We start from the raw sequence: 21,070 nt of genomic DNA, 5'->3' as shown, positions 1-21,070 counted from the left end.
GGCACGGTTGCCAGCTCTGGGATGGAAAATTCCTGGAGATTTGGGAGTGGGACTTGGGGAGGACGGGGACCTTCGCAGGGTGCAATGCCAAAATCTACCCTCCAGAAGCAGTCATCTTCTCCAGGGGAACTGATCTCTGCAGGCAATTGGCTCTCAAGTTGCCAATTCCTGGAGGTTTTTGTGGGTGGATCCTGGGGAAGACGGGGTTTGGGGAGAGGCGGGACCTCAACGGGATGTAACGCCACACCGTCCACCTTCCAAAGCAGCCATTTTCTCCAGGGGAACTGAACTATGGGTCATCTGGAGATCACTTGTCATTCCGGGAGAGTTCTGGCCACCACCTGGAGGCTGGCAACAGAAATTGGCACGTACGATGGAAGCGCAATTGTATGTTTCAAGTTTGAAAACTGACCTGACCTCTGTGCTTGTTTCCCAAGGTACGGGCAAAATGCAATCTGGTCTCTGGAGCGAAGCCTCTCAAACGGCGGGCTCTTTCCTAGTTGTAGGGAACAGAAACCTTGCATTTCTTACTGTTGGCCTCTTTTTCATATGTTTATAGACAAAACATGCAGTAGATCAACCCTGCTGTAATACTATGTCGTTAAACACTTAACACGGAGGGGTCTTTGATAATAGATTTCTTTGGCCTTGAGTTTCTCTCTCTTGTTTAATTGTTTGCAAGCTGCTAAATATATCCCAAGGACTTTGGTATTCATTGTGCTTAACACTTATGTGCTTTCTGACATGGGAATCTTAGATTAAAGGAGAGGAAAACAGTATCTTCAAGTACTTGAAGGGCTGTCATATAGAGGATGGTGCCGAATTGTTTTCTGTCACCCCAGAAGGTCGGACCAGAACCAATGGGTTGAAATTAAATCAAAAAAGTTTCCATCTAAACATTAGGAATAACTTTCTGACAGTTGGAGCGGTTCCTCAGTGGAACAGACCTCCTCGGGAGGTGGTGGGCTTCCCTGGAGGTTTTTAAGCACAGGCTAGATGGCCATCTGTCAGCAATGCTGATTCTGACCTTAGGCAGTTCATGAGAGGGAGGGCACCTTGGCCATCTTCTGGGCATGGAGTAGGGGTCACTGGGGGTGTGAGGGCAGGTAGTTGTGAATTTCCCGCATTGTGCAGGGGTTGGACTAGATGACCCTGGTGGTACCAACTCTATGATTCTATGAAAAATCACCTTTAGTGTGTCAAGGATGTGAAGTCGAATAATGGTCAAGTTTCTTAGCAGGCCGTCAACCGTGAAGGCAGATTACATCTGAGTTAAAGCTCACCAACAGTGCAATCCTAAGTAAAGTTACTCCCTTCTAAATCCCTTGAAGTTAATGGGCATAACTATACCTACAACTGCATGGTAAAATGCTTGCTGTGACAGAGAACGGCCCATAAATCTACTTACATTTCCATTCCCTGTAAATGGATGTTGCTATAAAAGTGAAAGGGGAGGGAAACTGTTCCCAGAAGGTAAAGACATTTGAAATTTAGTGTATGCCAAGACGTTCTCCAGAACATCTCCATACGTGTGTCTCCTGGCTTAGACAACGCTTCTGCTGAATTTTGAATTTTACATTGGGACAACAGAGAAGACCACACCGAATCACTGTGCAAATTAACACCAAGGTTTACATTTCTTTTACAGAAAACTAAAAATTTTACATAGGGAAGTTGTAGAATATAGCAGCTCTTCCAAAAAAACACATTTTCCTTCACAAGTCAGGATTCGTTAAAACTAGACAAAAGGGACTACAGGCTTGCAGTGATTAAAAATAATTGGAAACCATTAAGAACACGTAAACCCATGTAAATGAGGCACTTGGCAATCCGATATTGGAAATGAAATGCTATTTCCTGCAGATCCCTCTGTTTCATCTCCGCACATTTCCGATTAGGAACCAAAAATGGCAATTTCAAAGACGGGTTATTGACAGCCATCAAGCAGAGTTGCTTAGCAATCGCAGACACCCCTACGCGGATCCTATTAGTGAGTAGTAGACCAATTGAGGGAACCAATCAATGCCGGTCCTTAGAATGGCGGCGGCAGAGAACAAGATGATTTCTTCCCGATTGATTCCCTAAGGGAACACTGGAGCAGAGTACCGGGACAAAAAAACCCTCTCCTTCTTTCTTGTTTGCAAATGTAGAGCAGAATGACAGGAGGGTGACCTAGAAATCTACCAAGAGGATGCAAAATTATGCCCAGGCAATGGGGGAAAACACCTTAACGTACACTCAAGTTGCGGGGCAGCTTTGCAGGCCCAAACCACCTGAAAAAAGAAAAGATTATTTTGGTAGGTTCAGCAGGCAAAACAGCTTCCCAACTGGGAAGGGGGAGGACTCAGCGCCCCAAAACTGTCATTCCACCTTTAATTTTTCTCTCTTGTGGCTATTCGCGCTGCAGCCATGCTCGCCAATGACCACTTAATCGCGAGTTCTAATTTTTAAACGCACCCCGGAATTTGAACCACGGCTTCCATCGGGTAGTGGTTAACTGCTGTTTCCTGCATCCAGGATCTCAGCTCAGGCTTCTTCCAGCTCCACAAGGACTCCGCCGCAGTCTTTCGGATGGAGGAAAATGACTGGTTTTCCATGGGCGCCTATTTTAGCCCCTTCGCTCAATAGACGGATTTGTTTCTTCTTCAGGTCCGCGATGGCGTCGGTAATGTTGTCCACCTTAAAGAGAAATGGGCTTAAATTGCATTGTTATAACAGTTGTTTTTCCTCAACCCCCAGTACGGTATAGTGGATAGACTGAACACACGAACACATGAAACTGCCCCATACTGAATCAGATCCCTGGTCCATCAAAGTCAGTATTGTCTACTCAGACCGGCAGCGGCTCTCCAGGGTCTCAGACAGAGGTCTTTCACATCACCTGCTTGCCTAGTCCCTTTAACTGGAGATGCTGGAGATTGAACCTGGGACCTTCTGCATGCCAAGCAGATGCTCTACCACTGAGCCACAGCCCCTCCCCCCACTGGTGTGTCGGACTAGAACCCCGGGAGACCCGGATTCAAATTCCCATCTCCACCAAGGAGGTGAGTGACTTTGGGCCTGTCACAAATTCTCAGCCATGCCTATTTCACAGGGCTGCTGTTGTGGGAAGATGCAGAAGGAAGAATGATGTATTAAAAGCCCCTGGGCTAGAAGAAGAAGAAGAGTTAGTTTTTATATGCCGACTTTCTCTACCAATTAAGGGAGACTCAAACCAGCCTACAACCGCCTTCCCTTCCCCTCCCCACAACAGACACCCTGTGAGGTAGGTGGGGCTGAGAGAACTGTGACTAGCCCAAGGTCACCCAGCTGGCTTCGTGGGTAGGAGTGGGGAAACCAACCCGGTTCACCAGATTAGCCTTCGCCACTCATGTGGAGGAGTTGGGGAATCAAACGCGGTTCTCCAGATTGGACTCCACAGCTCCAAACCACCGCTCTTAACCATGACACCACGCTGGCTCCCTACATACACACATACACTTTTTGGGATTCCAAGACAAGCTTGCAGGTGAGAGTTCCAGATGACACGCGACTCGATTTTTGCTTTTCCATGAAGCAAAGGCTAGGCTTTCAAAAGGTGATAGAGATGCTTTTACATCAAAAGATAAGCAGGGAACAGACAACGTAATACCTCGATGCAGACGTGGTGCAGGCCTCCTGCTTTGTTCTTCTGCAAAAAGCCGGCCACCGGACTGTCGTCTCCCAGCGGGTGGAGCAACTCCAGCTTGGTGTTCCCCAGCTCCACAAACACCGTGTAGACGCCGTGTTCGGGGAGAGGCACTGTCTCGCTCACGTCAGCCCCTAACACCTCCTTGTAGAAAGACTTGGATCTCTCCAGATCGGGAACTGCGATGGCTACGTGGTTGAGTCGGCCAAGTTTCCAAAAAGACCCCGCAGGCTTCTGCGCTGAGTGATGGGAAACCGAAAAGGTTCGTACTGTCGGAGCGACAGATCGCAGCCGGGAAAGAAACCCTGAGAAGGTAAACGGAGACCAGAATAACCCATTTGCATTACAGGGAAAAAAGTAAAATCAGGGCAATACCCCCCCTAATTCTCCCCTCCATAGGCACTGCCCCCAAACCTACAGAACTTCCTAGGACAAAGTTGGGGCTGTGGCTCAGTGGCAGAGCATCTGCTTGGCATGCAGAAGATCCCAGGTTCAATCCCCGGCATCTCCAGTTAAAGGGATTAGGCAGGTAGGTGGCGTGAAAGACCTCTACCTGAGACCCTGGAGAGCTGCTGCCAGTCTGAGTAGACAATACTGACTTTTCGCCAATATCTCTGCAGATGGTCCTTGCATCTAATCCTTCTAACTGTCCTCAGTGGTTGAGTCCCCTCCCCCAGAAACTTTGAGGGAAATTCGCCCTCTTCTCTGGTGGAGGGGTCCATACTCCCCCTACCCCAATCTGTAGAGACTCCGTCGCGAAGTCCTGGACTCCTGAGTGAGACACAGAGCCTAAACCTCTGTAGCTTAGCCTGTTGAGCACATTGTAAAACGTCTGACATTCCCACATTTGCTAATGTGTTAAAATGCTAATATGATTTGAATAGGGTTCTGCATTTCAGATTAAAGGCGGATCCAGGATTGTGCTTTCGTCAGGTTTCCTGCGTCCTGTTTTATGTCTCGGGACAGAGCCACACATGAACACATGAAGCTGCCTTCTGATGAGTCGGGCCCTCGGTCCATCAAAGTCAGCACTATCTACTCAGACTGGCAGTGGCTCTCCAGGGTCTCAGGTAGAGAGGTCCTTCCCATCACCTACCTGCCTAGTCCCTTGAACTGGAGATGCCGGGGATTGAACTTGGGACCTTCTGTGTGCCAAGCAGAGGCTCTACCACTGAGCCACAGTCCCACAACCCTTTCACACAACAATAAGAAATCCCATGTGCCCCACCTAAAACTGGGTTCTGATTCCTAGCTCCCTTAGCATGATAGTTAATCTGGGACCGAATCTAAGTGAAAAACGCTGCACAAAACATCTTTTAAAATAGGAGCAAAAAAGGGAGGTGAAGAAGCATTGGTTTTTATATGCCAACTTTCTCTACTACTTAAGGGAGACTCAAACCGGCTTACTATCACCTTCCCCTCCCCACAACAGACACCCTGTGAGGTAGGTGGGGCCAAGAGAGCTCTAAGAGAGCTGTGACTAGCCCAAGGTCACCCAGCAGGCTTCATGTGTAGGAGTAGGGAAACAAATCAGTTCACCAGATTATCCTCCGCTGTTTACGTGGAGGAGTGGGGAATCCAACCTGGTTCTCCAGATTGGACTCCACCGCTCCAGATGGGGAGGAACAGGAGGGGTCCTTGAACCCAGCTTCTTATCCCTCAGCAAGCTGCAAGAAAGGAGGGGACGGAGAAGGCGACCACCGCAGCTCCCTAGACTAACGTTGTCTGTTGTAAGGCCAGCGTGGTGTAGTGGTTAAGAGCGGTGGTTTGGAGTGGTGGACTCTGATCTGGAGAACAGGGTTTGATTCCCCACTCCTCCACATGGGCGGCGGAGGCTAACCTGGTGAACTGGGTTGGTTTCCCCACTCCTCCCAGTGAAGCCAGCTGGATGACCCTGGACTAGTCACAGTTCTCTCAGAGCTCTCTCAGCCTCACACGGTGTCTGTTATAAGGAGGGGAAGGTGATTGTAAGCCGGTTTTAGTCTCCCTTAAGTGGTAGAGAAAGTCGGCATATAAAAACCAGCTCCTCCTCCTCCTTCTTCTTCTCTTACACCGATGCCTAGTTGTTGTCTCTAGTTGTGCTCATGTTGAGCACCCCTGGGTAGTTAGTAGCCAGCAGTACAGAATGGCAAACCAGGGTGGCCTGCTTTGATCGAGTTTAACAGTATTTGAGTGAAACTTCACACAAAACAGGATAGCACAGCGTTGCAAGCCCGTTACCTAGAACACCCTGGCACAGAACTGATTCTTTGTTCTCAGCCTCGCATTAGAAACAGGGGAGGGGTGTGTGTTTGTTCATCCCCAGGGCCCCCTTCGAAAGGCACGCTGAAAGCTTTTCTCAATTAGCGCTGCAAGATGCGCTGCTCATTACCCTCTCCCAGCAGAGCGCTCGCCCCGTTTGTTTCGGCCCCATCTTCCTGCCTCCCCCCTCTAATCCCTGCAGCGGCTGTAGCAAAAACTGCAGTCCAGGGAATCCCTTCTGTTAGGGCCGGGAAGCAGCCACAAACAGGTCCATGGCTCTGTGGTAGAGCCTCTGCTTGGCATGCAGAAGGTCCCAGGTTCAATCCCCGGCATCTCCAGTTCAAGGGACTAGGCAGGTAGGTGATGGGAAAGACCTCCACCTGAGACCCTGGAGAGCCGCTGCCAGTCTGAGCAGACAATACTGACTTTGATGGACCTAGGGTCTGATTCAGTAGAAGGCAGCTTCATGTGTTCAAAGCTGTGGAGCAGAGGGCTGAACGGCAAAGAAACCCCATGCACCAAAGTCAGAATTGGCAGCCCGGACCAAAACGGGGAGGGAGGGGGAGGGAAGAGCCCAGACTCTCAAAAAGCCAAACAGAAAGAGAAAATATTCCGAGAAGAGATTTGAGGAGCTGCTCAGACTGCTAACGATGCTAATGCTAATTAGCGAATAATAATTAAACCAAATACTAATAAGCCAGCCAGAGGAGCCCGTCAAGAGCTGCAAGAGCATCTCTGCAGAGACAGGCGACAGGCCGGGGATTCCTATGAACCGAGCGTGGTGTAGTGGTTAAGAGCGGTGGGTTCTGATCTGCAGAACCGGGTTTGATTTCCCCGCTCCTCCACATGAGCGGTGGAGGCTAATCTGGTGAACTGGATTTATTTCCCCGCTTCTACACCACAAAGCCAGCTGGGTGACCTTGGGCTAGTCACAGCTCTCTTAGGGCTCTCTTAACCCCACCTACCTCACAGGGTGTCTGTTGTGGGGAGGGGAAGGTGATTGTGAGCCGGTTTGATTCTCCCTTAAGTGGCAGAGAAAGTCGGCATATAAAAACCAACTCTTCTTAAAAGCCCTAAGGTCACGTAACCTGGGTGTGGAGCCATAATTGGATGCGCGCATCCGCAGGGAAAAAAATTGGTTGAAGCTCCCTGAAGATCTCAGTTGAGCACTGCAGCAGTAATTTTTTTTAAAGCAGACTCAAATTCTGGAATTATTTACGACAGCAAAATGTAAAAACAACTAAGCAGCTAAAATATTAAAACCAGCAAACAATCACCAAATCAACCCTGCCAGGAGATACAATTATAGGGTCGAGTTTAGAAGGATGGATTCACAAAACCACAAAGACAAAAGGCATAAAAAGCCAGGATGACCTTTGAACAGGTCAAAGAAGCCGAGGCCATCTAACCCCACTAAATATTGATGCCACAACGCCCTGGGGAGATGCCCCGCGCAAGCCTAACTGAAAGGAACAAGCAAAATACCAGGGCCCTACTTCACTATGGACTAGCTCCTTGCTAGTATAGTCAGTCCAAGTCACTGCTGGGTTTGCTATAATTCTGTCTCCGAATTACGGATACACCCTAACGCATTTAACTAAAACGGCTAAGTGGGCAATCTCAACGCATGCAAACCTCCCTAAAAAGAGAGGGGGGAAATCTTATTTGGACCAAAAATGGCTTCTCCAAGGTGATCTGGTCTATTTCCAGACATCCACCAGCAGTGTAGATAACAACCGCAGATGATTAATCACCAAACATTCAATTGGAACAGAAACCGGGCACAAAGTCTGCCAAAAGTGGAGACTTTGAACGGCCCTCTTTTGCTTCTATTTATTGCTCCCACGCTGGAATCCTGGCTCCTATGCAACCCCCAACGGTATCACAATTCACTTCGCCAGGATGGAACAAAAGATTTATTTATTTTTATTTCAAAGCAAGAGAGCTCCATCCTAGACAGCCACTTATTCAAGAGCAGCTACGTCTGGGGCGAAAGGTGGGTAAACTTTGATAGCGGGCAAAAAGGTTCTTTATTGAAGAGAAAGGCAAAAGAATACTTTCAGGACATCTGGAGGGCCGGCTGTGTGGCCACAATTACACCAAAGAGTGCAAAAGTTAACACAAAATATCATCTTTCAGAGGGTAGCCGTGTTGTTCGGCAGCAGAAGAACTAGATTCGAGTCTGGTGGCACCTTAGAAACTAACGAAACATTGGGGGGGTGAGCTTTCACACCCTTTATCAGATTTCTGTGGAGTAAGAAATGAGATGCCGCTGACCTGGCTGGCCCAGGATAGCCTGATCTCCTCAGATCTCGAAAGCTAGGCAGGGTTGGCCCTGGTTAGTACCTGGTTAGTTCCTTGGGAGACCACCAAGGAAGTCCAGGGTTGCTATGCAGAGGCAGCCAATGGCAAACCACCTCATCTCTTGCCTTGACCCCCCCCCGCAAGAAGTGGAACTTCATAGGGTAGCCATGAGTTGGTTGCAACTTGACAGCACACTTTACCTTGCTGTCTTGACCTGGATGGTCCAGGCTAGCCCGATCCAGATCTTAGAAGCTAAACAGGATTGTCCCCGGTTGGTACTTGGATGGGAGGCCATGAAGGAAGCCCAAGGTTATTATGCGGAGGCAGGCAATGGCAAACGACCTCTGTTTTTATCTCGCCTTGAGAACCCTTCGGGGTTGGCATAAGTCACTTGTGACTTGACGGCATTTTCCACCACCAAGAAATGAGATCTTGGGTTCTACTCATCACAAAGGAAGCAAATTTCCAGTCCTTGTGAAGTTACAAAGAAAGGGCTGAGAAGACAACACCGAACTGGATGGGTGGATCAAGGGCATCAAGTAAGGTCATGCCAGGAACCGGGATTCAGAAAAGAACCTGGCTGCTGTGGTGTATGGGAAGGCACACATGAACACATGAAGCTGCCTTCTACTGAATCAGACCCTTGGTCCATCCAAGTCAGTATTGTCTATTCCGACTGGCAGCAGCTCTCCAGGGTCTCAGGCTGAGGTCTTTCACACCACCTACTTGCCTAGTCCTTTTAAACTGAGATGCCGGGGATTGAACCTGGGACCTTCTGCATGCCAAGCAGAGGCTCTGCCACTGAGCCACGGCCTCTCCCCCAAACTCACTAAGGTACTGCAAAGTGCTTTCAGGTTCATGCTGCGTGGTTGCCTGTGCATGAGAGACAAGATGCACCCAGCCAGAGGTGCAACTGTACAGACCCTGGGGGAGAAAGTGGACTCCTGAAGGGTGATAATTCTAGCAGCGCACATGGCCAGTCTTTTAACCAGAAGAAAAAGAGGCTCAGTGCTGTATAATAAGTTAAGCAAACCAAAAAAAAAAAACCAGCACAAAAACAATGAGATGCAAATTTAAATATATAATAAAGCGAACAAGTGAAGAAAGTGAGAATACAAATATAAATATACAAATATAAAATACCAAGACTACGGTCACACAGCCTGGATAACCTGCAAGAACCAATAAATATACAAATTGCAAAATACAATTAAGCACAGACCGACAAGTTGCAAAGAACGAGGATTGTGCAAGGGGTGAACAGAGAACAGGTGAAACAAAATGCTTTTCAGGGGCCTTCGCGTGCGCATTGCAAGCCCCCGTTTGCATTATGGAAGCTGCAAAGGAAGCTGCAAGGAAAGGGTCTCGCCTGCCCAGCACCGCCGGCCCACCCGTAAACTCAGGGGAGGGAGACGCATACCCGCTGCCAGCGTCCACATGGAGGCTGCCATCTTTGAGCCTGGCAAGCCCCGACGACCAACTCTGTGGAAAGTCCCTCCCCTGAAGCTGAAGCGAAGCCCGAACGGCGGAAGCCGGCAAGGGACATCCCGCGGGCTCCAGAAGCGCTTGCCGAAGGACGGCGCGGGAAGGAGCCGCCGCGAGGTCCTAGAGAGAACCGTCTACTCATCTTTTCTTTCCAAAAGTTGACAAACACCCCCCCGCCCCCCCCCCATGTACCGTTGAAGAGCCAGGGAAATACGGCAACGTCCCTCCCATGTTCTCAGCACCTGATAGCCTTCCCAGGGTGGAGTGTAAGGCTATTCCTTCCCCTCACAACAACCCTGAGAGGTAGAGAGCATAAGAAAGGCCATGCTGGATCAGACCCAGGCCCATTTTCTTTCTTTTTTAAAAGATGTTTTATTGCTTTTTATAATTAAACACACAAAAAAGTAAAACAGAAATAAAATCATAATTCAGGACAAAAAAAAACACCATAAAACATACAAAAACACGCACAGAGCACTGTTACACCCGTTGCAAATACATTGTTTACTATCCTTTGCAAAATACATAGCGCCCAAACCTCCGCCACCCACCTTTGTGCCCTCCACCCTTGGACTTCCGTGTGTTATGACAGTATATAAAAACCGATTATTATAATCATTTATTAAAAGACCCGGGCCCCTTTTCTACCAGAAATATTTTCGTTAGCCTTTAAGGTGCTACTGGACTCTGGCCCTTTTCTGCTCTTGTGATTAAGGCAGCGTGGGCAGCCGGAACCCAAATGCCAAGGAAAGGAGCGGATCCCCCCGCATTCCCGAAGGCGGAACGTTTCTCCCCGCCGCGCGTTTCCGGCCGGAGTGGGCTGGGCAACGGACGCCGCCCGCCCTGACGCCGCCCGGAAGCCGGGCACAGCTGCCCGGGATGGCTGCGAACGTGGCGGCTGCGGCTCCACGCGGGCGGCTGGGCCGGTGCCTGCAGACCCTCGAGGCCGCCGCCGCCCGGCCGGAGCGCTTCCTCAGGTACACGCCGGCCCGGCCTCCCACCTTTCCCTATTCACACGTGCAAAGGGACCCCCCTCACACACCACCATGCTTATGATCGCATTTCCCCCTAGGGCGGCTTTGCACAGCAACCCCGCCAGGTGGGCTAGGCGGGGGGGGGGCGACTGCTGTTTCTCTCAAATGCAAGGCTAGGTGTGTGTGTGTCTCTCTCTCCTCCACCCCCCCCCCAAAAAAACACATCCCATTGGAGGTCTTACGTTTTGCATTGAGACAAAAGGTAGACTTCCCCTGACTATGGAAGATCCACTGGTTTAGCAATTTGTAATAATCTCTTTTCCTTTCTGTAAATGTATTAGGACAGCAAGGGAGTAGCTTGTTTCCTCCTAGGGCGGCTCGCGCGGGTGTTATTTGCACAGCAACCTCACGAGGTGGGCTAGGCTGGGGGGGGGGCGACTGCTGTTTCTCTCAAATGCAAGGCTAGGTGTGTCCCTCTCTCTCTTCTCCACCCCCCCCCCCCGAAAAAAAACACATCCCATTGAAGGTCTTACGTTTTGCATTGAGACAGCAAGGTAGACTTCCCCTGACTGGAAGATCCACTGATTTAGCAATTTGTAATAATCTCATTTCCTTTCTATAAATGTATTAGGACAGCAAGGGAATAGCTTGTTTCCTCCTAGGGCGGCTCGCGCGGGTGTTATTTGCACAGCAAATAACTGGTGGGCTAGGCTGGGAGGAGACTGCTGTTTCTCTCAAATGCAAGGCTAGGTGTGTCTCTCTCCACCACCACCCCGAAAAAAAACACATCCCATTGGAGGTCTTACGTTTTGCATTGAGACAGCAAGGTAGACTTCCCCTGACTATGGAAGATCCACTGATTTAGCAATTTGTAATAATCTCTTTTCCTTTCTGTAAATGTATTAGGACAGCAAGGGAATAGCTTGCAAAGGGACCCTTCCCCCCCCCCCCCCGCTTATGCTCGCACTTCCTCCAAGGGTGGCTTGTGTGGGATTATTTGCACAGCAACCCTGTGAAGTAGGCTATCCTGGGAGACTACTGTTATTACTCAAATGCAAGATAGCCAAACACCCCCATATTCCATCGGAGGGCTTACATTTTGCATATGGAGACAGATCACAATGGGTAGCTGTGTTAGTCTACCCATTTTGCATACGTTATGTCTAATAATAAAAAAATGGGTATAATATTGGGGAAGGGGTCATCTTATATTCAGGGCTGACTTCTTTTCAATAAATATGGTAGACAGTAGTGACCTTGATGGACCAACGGTCCTCTGCTTGGAATGCAGAAGGTCCCATGTTCAATCCCCCCCCCCCCCCCCGGCATCTCAAAGGGACCAGGCAAGTAGGTGACGTGAAAGACCTCAGCCTGAGACCCTGGAGAGCAACTGCCAGTCTGAGCAGGCAATACTGACTGTGATGGACCAACTGTCTTGTTTCGGTATAAAGCAGCTTAGTGTGTTTCATGAATGAAACTGGATGAGGGTGTGAGAGCTGGCTCAGATGGACTAGGGCCTAGGCTCTCATTCAGGCCACCCAATTTCTGTCTTCTGTAGTTTGACAGCTGTTAAATGCTTAACGTAGTGCAACCTGTTTCACTTCTCAGCACTCAGGAGGGACTCGCTGCCGACCTCAACTTGCTAACAAAAACGCTGTACGACTTCCACAAAGCGCTCGGGCCTGAGACAGTTCCTGGGAGCCCTTTAAAAGAACTGGTGATAGACAACTTTGATGAAGAACAGATCTGGCAGCAGCTAGAACTCCAGAATAACGCGGTCCTGAGCTACTTCAAGGCAGCGGTCGCTAGAAACGTTGCTGAGGAGGACCTCTGCCTTCTCCCAGAACCAGAAGAGGAGGATAATCTCACAGACGACAATGAGCAAGAGACAGACGATGAAGTCCAGATGGAAGGCCTCGACAGCGATCCTCTGGAGGAAGAGGAAAGTGACCATGAAGAAAAGAGAAGTCAACTCGGAGCGAGGGTGGACCCCACATTTAGTGATGAGGATTCAGATATTGACTTTGACATCGACAAGTTGGAGCGACAGACCCGTCCATCAAAGACTGCCGTGAAAAGAACAGGCGAAAAGTCCGTAGTGGATGACAGGTTCTTCAGACTGGCCGAGATGGAGGCAGTTCTGGGTGCGGTGGAGAAAAAAGAAAGCCAGGAGAAGGACAGCGATGACGACGACGGAGAGGAAATCGATTATTTTGAGGACGTTCTTTCGGAAGATGACGACGACGAGGAGGATGTGGAATTTGGGAAAGCTACAATGAAGGTAAGAGAGCCAAGAAGCGGTTGGTTAAACTCCAGAGTAACTGGTTGGCTGCTGTGTAGGACAGGATGCTGGACTAGAGGGACCACTGCTCTGATCCAGCAGAGCTCATCTTATGTTCTTATGAGTAAAGTGAGAACAAAAATCTACCACGGTGCAGAATCTCTAAAAGTGCTTGTTGCCTTCCCTGCACAGATGCTAGCTTAGCTTTGAAACTAATAGAATTGGCTGCTTTTTAAAATCCATTCGGTGCTGCTTCTAGTCGAACCCCTTCCGTTCTTCAGTCTTAAGAACATGGTTCTTTACTCTGAGTTTCTTTCCTCGTAATTATTGCTGCAACCTTGTATTATACTTCGACCATTCCCTTCTGAACACTGTGCTCATTTCCCCCCCCTTAGCTGCCTAAAAGCGCTCGCGATCTCAAATATCGGGATTATTTTGACCCCGTCGACAATTGTGAAGATTTCACAAGTGACCACCAAGGCGGTGAAGATGACGGCAGCCAGAGTAAGGGGGAAGAATGCGACACAGAAGAGGAAGATAGTGAAGGAGCAGTCGTCAGGCAAGTGGCTGGCGTGTGAAGCAATGCCTTGTTGCTTTAGAATAGTCATCTCTGAAACTCTTCAGAGAACAATCACATGACAAGCTTAAGTTTTTTTACTGGTAAAGGTAATTCCACTGGGGATCCTACTGCAAAGTCTTAGGCAACAGCTCTTGTCCTCTCTATAGAGTATGGGAGATATTCACTGGTTTCTATTGCAAGGTTAGGTGTGCTGTTCCCCAAACTTCCCTGAATGGGTTCCCTTTTCCTTGAAAATGTTCTTTAACTACAGAACGGAGGAAATTGATGAAATCCAACAGCCGCAGGCGAACAAAACGAAGAAAGGGGCTTCTAAGAGGGTGACGTTCACCTTGCCGTATGACAGCGACGCAGAAGACGAACCAGATGCGTCAGAGGGAAAGACGAGCCGTTCTCCTGAAACAAAGTCCTCCTTTGAGAAAAGGCAGGAAAAGGTAACGCTGGTTGCATGCCGGCTTGGGAACCAAATGCATTTCTCTCTCGATATCCTCAAAATGTAACCTTCCCCAAACCACCACTACCCCCAGTGAAAGCGAAGACAAAGTCTTCAGATTCATAGCAACGGTTGAGTCCCCAAGAGCACCAAAACATCTCGGAAACCAGCTCAGGAGGCTTTGTTCTCTTGCAGCTGAGTGAGAAAATTAAACTGCTCGAAGAGGAGCTACTGAGGGAGAAGTCCTGGCAGCTGAAGGGAGAGGTGACCGGACAGAAGCGGCCCGAAAACAGCCTTCTGGAGGAGACGCTGCTCTTCGACCATGCGGTCAAAATGGGTAAATCTTGCACGTGTGGAAGCCATTTTTCATTGGCTGGTTTGCGCTAGTAGCAGTTGCCTCAACAGAGGGGCACCGGTTCTCGCCCGAGTGTTTGCTGTTGTGAATCTGAACTCTTTTCCCTCTTCCTGGAGTCTTTCAAAACCATCCAGCCTCCCCTTCCCCGGGCAGGGAGGAATGACGGTGTCTTCATAGGTCACTGAAAGACAGACTTCCTGAGGTGGATGGAGCTGTAGCTGAGGGAAAACAGGGCTGTTTGGTTCCTTGTTCTTTGACATTCCTTGTTCTTCATTCCCAGAGACCAACTGTGGCTTAATCCCACAACCCTCCCAAGGAGCTCTTCACACTGAGAGAGGGAACCATGTTGGTCTAATGTAGTAAAAAGAAGTCTAGCAGCACCTTAATGACTATCAAGATTCATTCCAGTATGAGCTTTTGTGAGACAGAACTCACTTCTTAAGATGCAATGGGAAGAAAGGAATACCTCCTTTTTACTGAAAATTACAGAAGGGAAGGGGGAAAGGGGAGGGCCTGTAAAAACAAGTAGAGGTGTTTCTTTAATTTTTCCCAAAAGCACATACTGGAATAAATGTTAGTTGCCTCTGGACTTCTGTTTTGTATAGTAGATACAGCCCTTTTTGTGCACGCATCTCCCCAATCGCAGGAGTCAGATTAAAATGTGTCGGACTGAATGAATAAGGCCTGTGTTGCATTTCGAAGTGCCCGATGGCAACAGGGATGGGGCCCATTTGGCTGGTCAGAAATCCTACCCCAAAATCATGATGCCTACCTGTTCTCTCCAGGATCAGAGGAGCATGCTTATTATATTAGGTACTGTGGAACACGGGCAGGATGGTGCTGCTGCAGCCGTCTTGTTTGTGGGCTTCCTAGAGGCACCTAGTTGGGCCACTGTGTGTACAGACTGCTGGAATTGATGGACCTGGGTCTGATCCAGCAGGGCCTTTCTTATGTTTTTATGTTATGTTCTTGTCTTCTCAGCTCCTGTCATCACAGAGGAGACGACGATGGAGCTTGAAGAGATAATCAAGAGGAGGATAAAAGATCAGGTCAATATTACGGATTACACGTGTATGATGCTACATGTTTGCTGGGGAAAGAAAAAGCAACATTTTTTTAAATCCCATTTTTAAATTTGTGTTTTTGCTGCTATTATTGGGTGCTCCCCCTATTTTATTGTCATAACTTGTTGTTTTAGTAAGTCTTCTTGCCTTCTTTGAAAAGAAATCGACGCAAAGAAGCACCTGTCTTGCTGCTTCTAACACCACGCTTGTTTTTGCACATCTGTATCTTCCCGACATACTTGCTTTCAGGCCTGGGACGACGTCGTACGGAAAGAAAAGCCAAAAGAGGATCCCTACGAGTACAAAAAGCGTCTGACTCTGGATCACGAGAAAAGCAAATTAAGCCTCACCGAAATTTATGAGCAAGAATATTTGAAACTTAACCAGGTGTGTTTTCAAAGGAGCGCGTTCTGTTTTGGTCATGACTTAAATGCGGGGAGACCCACTAATTGAAGGACATTGGCATAAAGGCATTTCCATTGACATCTCTGAAACTTTAGTCTTACAAGCAAAATCAGACACGATAGGAAATGCAAAAACAGGAAACGCAACAGATTTCTGCTCCCGCCCCACGCATCCGATTTGAACCTTTCCTAAACTGAACCAGGTTTCTTTCATGAAATATTCTAGCATATGAGTTTAGTAACAGGTGAATGAGATATTTGTTTGTTTAGAGAAGGCAGGCATAAAAAAAGTTAACATTTCATCTTGGTATTTTGCTGCTGCTTCGATTAAATCCACATTAACACTATGGCTTCACCTAGAAAAAAACTGAAGAGGAAGAAAAACCCGAACATATAGAAATTCAGAAAGCGATGGACGCTCTTTTTCTCAAGCTGGATGCCCTTTCCAATTTCCACTTCACACCTAAGCCGGTAAGTGCAGTAGCATCAGAAGTCGATAGGCATAATCCTGTGTTTAATAAAATAAAATCTTGGGAGTTAAGGCAGTCATCACTAAGGTGCGTTTGATTTACACTTGAAGATGCCCCAAATCCTCAGTGTTGGCTCTGAAGACCAGAGAAATCTGTACAGTCCTGTGACCTTCAGTGGGACCGAATTGGTTGGGGAAATCCAAATACTTCTGCTTCATCTGAATGATGCGTCAGCTTTTTTCCCCCCACTTGACATATTGTGCGTTTCTTTCGCTCTCTAGCCCGTGCCAGAGGTAAAAATAGTCTCCAATCTCCCAGCAATAAGCATGGAGGAAGTTGCTCCGGTTAGTGTCAGCGATGCTGCGCTCCTGGCTCCGGAGGAGATCAAGGTAAGGCGTTCTGCAGAGCACAGCTCTTTACAGCTAGCAGAAGCAAAATTTAAAAAAAATCTGCAAATTTTTAAAAGTAAGAACATCAAAAGAGCCTCCAGCATCCCGTCTCACACAGTGGCCAACCAGTTCCTCTGGAGGGCCAACCACGGGGCACAGAGGCCGAGGCCTTCCCCTCTGCTGTCTCCTACCACTGGGATTCAGAGGTTTGCTGCCTCTGAATGTGGAGGTTCCCTTTAGTCACCGTGGCCAGTTGCCACGGATAGACCCTGCCTTCCAAGAATCTGTCTAATCCCTGTATACCAAAGAAAAGTTACCAAATTTCCACAGCTTGATATACAGGGGCAAATTGGGCTGTTAAGGCAGCCCCAGAACAAGCCAAGCTGAGTGTTCCCAGGTGCACTGGAAAACCTCCACAAGGGTTACGTGGCTTGGAATCAGCCAGCGTCAACGATGATAGGCATAGGTTTGCCAATTGTGGCCCCCACTGGCTGCATCCAAGGAGAGCAACCCGTGCGGTGCTGAATTGGCTCAGCTTCCCCTTCTGGGGCAGCAGGCATTTTTCCTGGCAAGTTCAAGAGTCCGTCTGCCCCAGACGGCATAGGACATGGAGTGCGCTGGCATGCAGAGAGCGTGTAGCTTGACGGCCAGCGCTGCCACATCCCTTTTGAAGGAGTTTTCTCAGATCTTCATCGTAAAACGCTGTTTTTAAGGAGAAGCCCAAAGGCGGAGACGTGAAAACGGATGCCGAGAAGACCTCCACAGACAAGAAGCGGGAGCGGAGGAAAAAGAAGGTTTTGAAGCGTATCAAGCTGAAGGAGAAGGAGAAGCGGCAGAAACTCCTGGAGAAGAAGTCAGAACAAAACCCCAAGCTGAAGAAACAAGTTTCTGCCGAGCAGCTGAAGAAGCTCACCAAGGCAGGCGGGACATCTCTGCTCAAGGTAAGGTCGCTGCAAGTCCTCCCGAAGGACTCCAGCTCGGTGAGTTTATTTTGCGCGGGCGCCTTGTGGAGCGCACTCCTCGCGAGGAAGAGAGAAGCTACTTGACAGCCGCCGCTGTGGCCACGCAGGGCCGTCCAGCAGAGCTGTTTTGAGATGCAGAGAGCCCTGAGGCCGGTTCGAGTGATGGCATTATAGGATCCCCCGCCCCACTACCCCACTGGTAACATACTGGCGAAGCACTCGGTGGAGAAAACTGCTCCCGTGTGTTTTGATCAGAAGGCCTCTGTTGATCGATTACTGTCTCTTGGTCAGGTGGTGCCAACGCTTGCTTCAGTGCCAGTAGTCGCATCCCGCTCTTGGAGAGGTCGGGCTGGGCCTTTCTCGGCTTATTATTTCTAGCTGTAATGAACACACATGAACACGTGAAGCTGCCTTACACTGAATCAGACCCCTCTTGGTCCATCAAAGTCAGTCTTGTCTGCTCAGACCGGCAGCGGCTCTCCAGGGTCTCAGGCAGAGGTCTTTCACATCACCTCCTTGCCTGGTCCCTTTAACTGGAGACGCCGGGGATTGAACCTGGGACCTTCTGCATGCCAAACAGAGGCTCTACCACTGAGCTAAGGCCCCAAATGGAGGTCATCAGTCTCTCTGTGGAGCTAATTGGCATTTGGCGTCAGGGCCAATCCGTATCCACCAGCTCCAAGCCCAAAAGGGAAAAAAAGGGGGCAGTGTTTGAAGCAAAAATGTGCATGTATTTCATGTTGTTAATAACTGTACCTGGTCATAGCAAAGATGCTTATAAGTACGTGACATCCCCATGTATATAAGTGTAATTTTACTAAAAGGTTTTTTATGCTAGGGGAAGATAGCGTGTGTATAAGTAACCAAACTTGTTGGATTTTTATGCACAGTTTTTAATATTTACAATTGGATTGAAGACTGATTTAATATAATTCTAGCTTTTGGGGGGATTTGCCCCTAATATGTTTACATACGAGGTTTTTCTTCTTCTTTTTTCAACCTCTTTGGTTGCCTGCAAAAATGTTCTTACGAATTGCCGCAAAATTAATGCAATAGAAAGGCTCCGTTCCCTGCTTTCTGGCAGTGAAATATTCCACCTTCAGAGTGATTAGATTCAGACAGAGGTTGTCTGTATCTGACGAAGGGAACTTTGACTCTGAGTAGCTCATGCCCCGAAAATCTTGTCGGTCTCTAAGGTGCTGCCGGACTCGAATCTAGAGCGATTAGAGAAAAAGCAACTTGGGCGGGGGGAGAACTTTTTAAAATTCACCCCGAGCTCTCTGTTGCTGTTTGCCCTCCGTGATAAAGGGATTTTCTGCTGGCAGGCTGTGCTTATCTCTCATTAACATGCGCCAGGCATAAGTGGGGTAGATCAGAGCACATCCCTTCAGCTTTTTGGATTTATTGTGTTGCTGGGGAAAAAAGGTATTGACACAACAGCTGTTTTGCCATTGAGTTATCAATCGGAACACAAACGGGGGGGGGGTACCTCTCGAGCATTCTCTCCGAACAATTCACGAGGCTACAACAGCGGTACATCATGTTTTGTGTGTGCGTGCGAGAGAGTGTTTCCATTATGCACCGAATGTTGCTCTCTTACAGGATGACGGCAAAGAGAAGGCTTTGAAGTCCTCCCGGGCTTTCTTCTCTCAGTTGCAAGATCAAGTGAAAATGCAAATTCAAGGCACAAAGAAAAGCCAGAGGAAACTGAAGGAACGAAAACTCACTGCCCAAAAGCTGAAGCTATAAGATATTTATGCATATGCTGTTTTGTACCAATTAAAGCAAGTTTTCTAATTTATGCATGCACTTTTGATTTTCTTCATACTCTCTCGTGTTTAGGCAGGGAAGCGGCTTTTCAGAAATTTCCTGCGTGTTATGTAAAGCAAGCCTTATTAACTAGGATGATAGGGGAGCACACCTCGCCTTCTGGAAGGCGGTAAAAGGACAGGGACTCACCCTCAGAAAGTTAAATGCAGATTTTGTGCTGTGCTTTTATTTGTTTAGAAGAAGAGTTGGTTTTTATATGCCGACTTTCTCTACCACTTAAGGGAGAATCAAACCGACTTACAATCACCTTCCCTTCCCCACAACAGACACCCTGTGAGGTAGGTGGGGCTGAGAAAGTGTGACTAACCCAAAGTCATGCAGCTGGCTTCATGTGGAGGAGTAGGGAATCAAACCCGGTTCCCCAGATCAGAGTCCACCACTGCACCACGCTGGCTCCATTTATGCCCCACCTTTCTCCTCAGTGGGGATCCAACGTGGGTTATATCATTCTCCACTCCTCCCATTTCAGAACAACCCTGTGAGGTAGGCTAGACTGAAAGTGTGTTGGTGGCCTAAGGTCACCGACGGCATGAGTGGGGATTTGAACCTGGGCCTCCCAGATCTTAGGTAGACACTCTAACCACTACACCACGCTGGCTCTCATTCTAGCTGCTTGTCTTTTCCTCAATAAATCAGAGGAAGGCAGCTTTTGTTTGTTTTTTGGTCCTAAGCAATAGGGGAAAAAACCTCCTCTACCTGTGGAGATGAAGATGTGCCAGTAAGCAGAATAGCAGCAGAGAGGGAGGAGAAGGGGCTGTGGCTCAGTGGTAGAGCATCTGCTTGGCATGCAGAAGGTCCCCGGTTCAGTCCCCGGGATCTCCAGTTAAAGGGACCAGGCAAGTAGGTGATGCAAAAGACCTCTGCCTGAGACCCTGGAGAGCCGGGGCCCGTCTGAGTAGACGATACTGATTTTGATGGACCTTGATAGTCTGATTCAGTATAAGGCAGCTTCATGCGTTCATGAGGTTTGTACTCCACCAGCCACGCTGGGAGTAAGCAGACATGGCCCATCAGGGGCTCCGATCTCGGCTGCATGGCTCCAGGGGTCCATAGCAAGCATCAACCACACCCAAGGTGACCCTTGCTCACCCCATTTGCTTCTGGGTTCAGAAAAGCCGTGCACGAGCTTAACCCTTCAGGCTGAAGCCAGAGGAGGGGGAAATTGCTGAGGAGCAAAGATCAGTATTGAGTGCGTCCATTCTGCTGAAGAAATTACCTTGCAGGGCTATAGTTTGATTTTTAATTACCGCCCCCCCCCCCTTAAAGCTTCTGAAGAAGGTCTGTACCTTCAATGCATCTGTGTCCGATCGATGGGGCGGAGGAAGGCAGGGTCACCCATCCAGCGGGATGCTATTAAATACCTGAAACGAATGCACGTTGGTTGGTTTAACAGGGCACTAAAACTTCCTTTTCTTCTTTTTTTTTCTGGCTTGGGCGACCTCGTAAATTATGCGTTATTTGCAATTGCGGTTTTTCGGAAATTTGTCACAGTTAATTAGAGTCACACAAAAGCTGAAATTGCACTTGCTTTAAAAATATCAAGCTGAAGCCAGAGAGCACAATTATGGCTATTAGGGGAAGCCTCAAGGCCAGCATCTGAAAAATAAATTAAAAGACATCCCGCTTAATGGAAA

At 48.5% G+C, this 21,070-nt stretch overlaps 2 protein-coding genes across 3 annotated transcripts; one reads left to right on the top strand and one right to left on the bottom strand.

The window, feature by feature from the left end:
* Positions 1 to 2,523: 2,523 nt before the first annotated feature.
* On the bottom strand, positions 2,524 to 9,663 carry MCEE (methylmalonyl-CoA epimerase). The gene is made up of 3 exons (XM_056866138.1): positions 9,633 to 9,663; positions 3,632 to 3,972; positions 2,524 to 2,679 (listed from the first exon to the last, which is right to left on the bottom strand). The coding sequence occupies exons 1-3, from the start codon at positions 9,661 to 9,663 to the stop codon at positions 2,527 to 2,529; spliced, it is 525 nt and encodes a 174-aa protein (XP_056722116.1). The 3' UTR covers positions 2,524 to 2,526.
* A 913-nt stretch (positions 9,664 to 10,576) lies between these two features.
* Positions 10,577 to 19,360, top strand: MPHOSPH10 (M-phase phosphoprotein 10). 2 transcript variants are annotated; one of them, XM_056866135.1, is made up of 11 exons: positions 10,577 to 10,674; positions 12,280 to 12,952; positions 13,348 to 13,511; positions 13,783 to 13,963; positions 14,158 to 14,299; positions 15,299 to 15,366; positions 15,631 to 15,768; positions 16,146 to 16,256; positions 16,537 to 16,644; positions 17,358 to 17,585; positions 19,209 to 19,360. In XM_056866135.1, exons 1-11 carry the CDS (start codon positions 10,577 to 10,579, stop codon positions 19,353 to 19,355), a joined length of 2,058 nt encoding a protein of 685 aa, XP_056722113.1. In that variant the 3' UTR covers positions 19,356 to 19,360. The 2 variants fall into 2 exon arrangements, with proteins under 2 accessions (XP_056722113.1, XP_056722112.1); XM_056866134.1 differs by having other exon boundaries at positions 13,348 to 13,524; positions 13,790 to 13,963.
* The last annotated feature ends 1,710 nt before the right edge of the window (positions 19,361 to 21,070 follow it).

This window comes from Euleptes europaea, chromosome 20 (assembly GCF_029931775.1).
Source record: "Euleptes europaea isolate rEulEur1 chromosome 20, rEulEur1.hap1, whole genome shotgun sequence".
Lineage (NCBI taxonomy): Eukaryota > Metazoa > Chordata > Lepidosauria > Squamata > Sphaerodactylidae > Euleptes > Euleptes europaea.
Note: the sequence above shows the minus strand (reverse complement) of the source record. Positions and strands in the feature narration are given on the sequence as shown.